The following is a 3,973-nucleotide window of genomic DNA, read 5'->3' as shown; positions in this document are numbered from 1 at the left end:
AGTGCATGCTCTCTTCCAAAACAAAATGGCACAATTAGTGAATCTCATTTAAAAGTTAAGAGCAGGAATGTTTTGTTTAATGCGCTCTGTTTTAATATATGTAGATTCTATTTTAAAATAGTTAAAAAAATCATCATGGCCAGATCATGGATCCTCTTGTTTCCATGAATTACAGCTTAAAAATGGTATATATTATATTTAAAAATAAATAAAGTCATAATATACAGATGTCTAAATGAATGCTCGATCTGCCATCTGTTTAAGTGGAATCCTCTTTCACAGAAACCAACGGTAACAGCTGTAAAAGTTCTAACCAAGGAGAAGTTCAAATTCGAGAAATTTCAAAGATGTTATTATTTGAAATATATTTTGGATGCTGCAGCATACAAAATGCTATAACAGATGTTGTCTAGTATGGCTTTTGGCCAACATAGTTACCAGGCGGGTCATAGTTACAAGTCATGAGGTATCACCATTGTCACAAATGACCTTTGCACAGCCCACTCGTAGAGAATTCTTCCACACAATTTGAGTATAATGCCCGCATTCCTCATACCCATTGCAGGAGTGAGTATGGTAATTGAAATACTCATCCTCTCCAACCCACGCGTTAACTGCATCCTTGGGCCGCCAAGCGCTTCCACCTCCCCAGAATATGTTCTCACCATAGGGACCTGATGAATGCTTTAAAGCGCAGTCCCCTTGTCTTTGATGAGCATACCACTCTCCATAGCTCGCAACTTGGGTGTCCCACGCAAGAGGAGGATCACCCACCCTCGCCCGTGCTTCATTTTGTGGCACTAGGAATTCTGCTACTATATCTTCTTCTCCTTCTTCAGCTTTTCTTTCATTATACTTGTGGAGACTGCGACCTTCAGTTGAAATTCTAAAGCATAACAATAACCAAAAGAACAAGAGAGCTCTTTCCAATGGCCGTACCCCCATTCTTTAATCCCCCTTCTCTCAACTCTTGAATGAACTTATGATAATCTTGGATTGAATGCAGAGAGCGTGGTTGTGGATTTATAGCGAGAAAATTAAATCATTGCAGAAGCAGGCATGTGAAGCTACAGAAACCAGCTCGTGATTCCTGCTTTTTTTTTCAGAAGAGCTTCACTTTGTTGCAACCTCTCGGGCCTACATAACTGAAATTTGTGAGAGACAAAATCAGTTATGATCTGTTCTGAAATGGTTCTACTATTTTTTATATGTTTTCATCACAGGATCCGATTCATATGCTTCGCTTACATTCACAGTTTTTGGATTTTGTGCATCCCTATGTCTGGTGGATAAAATAATCTATGGAGTTGCCCCCCCTATCTGCGCAGTTAATTCAGTTGCTTCACGTGAGTATGGCTTTGGAATACACTTGCAGTTCAATGAATGGCATCTTCTACACCTTTTTAAGTCGAAATCAATCATATTGACTGACAAACATGCATGCATCCTTATCCTGGTAGTTAGTTCATTTTTGTTTGATATTTAATTTTTCTTTGGATAAAGCCACACACATGCATTTCATAAATTAAACAATAATTGATTTTATTTTAGATATTCAACTTATTTTTAAATGAAATTGTTCATTTCATTCATGAACTATGATAATATGTAAAGATGCATTACGACTTAAATGCCTTTGTATACGTTTGTTATTAAGAATTAGACACGTATTTTTTTAATTTATTATTATAATTTGTTTCACTTGTAAAGTGGTTTTGATTTTATTTGGACAAAAGCTTTCATTTATATACTTGATTTCAAGTATGATTTTTTTCTAATTTGATGAATACGTGAAATACTCAATTAAGAAGTGTAGATTTTGATTAGATAGACATATATGAATTGGACATAGTTATCTATGTTATGAATTGTTTTGATGGGAATATGCACACAAACAATATCCAAGCAATACATACATATATGAGATAGGATAATTTCAAATATAGTGTACTACTATTTTTAATTAAATATTAAAATATGTTTAAGTAAAAATATAATAGAATCTTTTATCTTCCTTATGTGGATCATTGATTGAAATTTTGTATTAGCATTGAAATTAATTTTGTTAGAAATGAGTATATGATAACAATATTAGAATTTGTTCAAATTAGTTAACATTGTTTAACACAAAATCTTTTATGGTAAGATGACATGTTATGAATGCCAATCTCCTTGTTAAACATTTGCACAAAGGAATATTATATATCAAATAAGTTCACATGATTGGTAGTTGCTTATAAGGTTATGTTTACCTACACAAAATCCATTATTTCCCATGACATCTTCCACTCCTCCATCCATATGCATCTCCATTCAACAAAATCTTGCACATGTGAGCCAAGTAACATTCCACCTTCATCCATGGGACAAAAACCTACATCCCACATTATTTGACCAACAAAGTCAACCAATAGCCTCTCATGCTTCCATTGACCAACAAAGTTAATCAATTGCCTCTAATGCTTCCATCAACCAATAAAGTCAACAAATGGCCTCTCATGCCTCTACCTAACAACAAACCCAACCAATGACATCTCATGCCTATGCTTACCAAAACTACATTTCACCTACTTAAGCCCTTAGCTCCATTTACATTCCACCGACTTAACCTCTTGCCTCCACTTACATACCACAAACTCAACCACCCATTTCCACTCATAACCTCAACTCATTTCCATTAATATCTCAAAGTGACTTGGCATCCCAAATACAGAGTTTGCAACAAAAATGGAAAATATAGAAATTGGAAGTACTAAGAAGAGTTACACACTTGAAGATATATGGCCTTAACCCTTTGATAGATCTATGGCCTTAACCTTTTCCTCAACATTTTTAGGTTCCTAAATTTGACAAGTACAATGGAAAAGGTTATCCTTGTACTCACATGTAAGAGAATTTTATCTATCTTACATGAAGATAGCTTACAATGATATTTTATCTTATGTGCCTCTTTTCAAGAAGCTTGGGGGATTACTCTATTGAGTGGTTTTTACATTTACCTCATGAGGTCAAGTCAAATCATGAGTTGGCAAAAAAAATTATCTCTCTTTTTATGCAACATTGAGCATGAATTTTGAATGAGTAATTTGTGCAACACAAACAAACAAATGGAGATACATTTCCTTCCTTAAATACAATGATGGAGAAATTTAGCAAGCAAGCGTCGTTATCACATTCCTTTAACACAACTTGTTAACATCTTTGTTTGAAACTTAAACAAAGAGAATGTGCTAATAAATTTGATAAGATAATTAAAAAGGCTTTTATTTCTAAAGGTCTTGTGAAGATTTATAAAGACAAAAAAGATAACCCTTCTACATTTAATGATAAACCTTACCCTTGGGCTAAAACCAAGAATATTGTCAATGAAGGTGTAGTGGACTCAATTTTTATTCAAACCACATCTAGCTTATCAATAGACACACAAGATATTACCCTTTATAGAAACAATAATACCTTGAGGAAAAACAACACTCCAAGAAGAAAATTAACCCCCTTTGGAAAATTCTTTGACACTGTCTTGAAAACATTTCTCGAGTTAAAATGATCATACTAACTAAAGATGAAAATCAAGAACTAGCAATATAACCACCATGGTATAAAGATAATGAGTTTTGTGACTATCATCTAGAATCAAAAGGGTGTAAGAATTAAGATTGTTTGAAATTTAAATATCTCATCCAAAACCTCATAGATAATGGTGATTTTATTATTAAGACACTCTAACTACCACAAATATTGATCTAAATACAGTCAACGATTCACTCCCTAAATGTATGCAAAAGAAGATTATTCTAACAAGGTTAGCTCCTCTAGCAATGAGAATGATTTTTTCATGGCCTATGATTACACTATAGCTTGTATAGAGTAATTTATATCATCCATAGCATCCAATGATCACTTTTCAAATAAATAAGAATAAATATCCATTACAAGCCAACAACATGTAAATCTAAGATAATAAATGAAGATA

The 3,973-nt window shown here is 33.4% G+C and overlaps 1 protein-coding gene across 1 annotated transcript; it reads right to left on the bottom strand.

Moving 5' to 3' along the window:
- Positions 1-269: 269 nt before the first annotated feature.
- On the bottom strand, positions 270-1,035 carry LOC131050359 (pathogenesis-related protein PR-1). The gene has a single exon (XM_057984521.2). The coding sequence runs from the start codon at positions 943-945 to the stop codon at positions 460-462; it is 486 nt and encodes a 161-aa protein (XP_057840504.2). The 5' UTR covers positions 946-1,035; the 3' UTR covers positions 270-459.
- Positions 1,036-3,973: the final 2,938 nt, after the last annotated feature.

Source organism: Cryptomeria japonica, chromosome 5, assembly GCF_030272615.1.
Source record: "Cryptomeria japonica chromosome 5, Sugi_1.0, whole genome shotgun sequence".
Lineage (NCBI taxonomy): Eukaryota > Viridiplantae > Streptophyta > Pinopsida > Cupressales > Cupressaceae > Cryptomeria > Cryptomeria japonica.
Note: the sequence above shows the minus strand (reverse complement) of the source record. Positions and strands in the feature narration are given on the sequence as shown.

Bases quoted from the DNA above. Each gene is read 5' to 3' on its own strand.
- LOC131050359 (XM_057984521.2), bottom strand. From the start codon at position 945: ATGGGGGTACGGCCATTGGAAAGAGCTCTCTTGTTCTTTTGGTTATTG.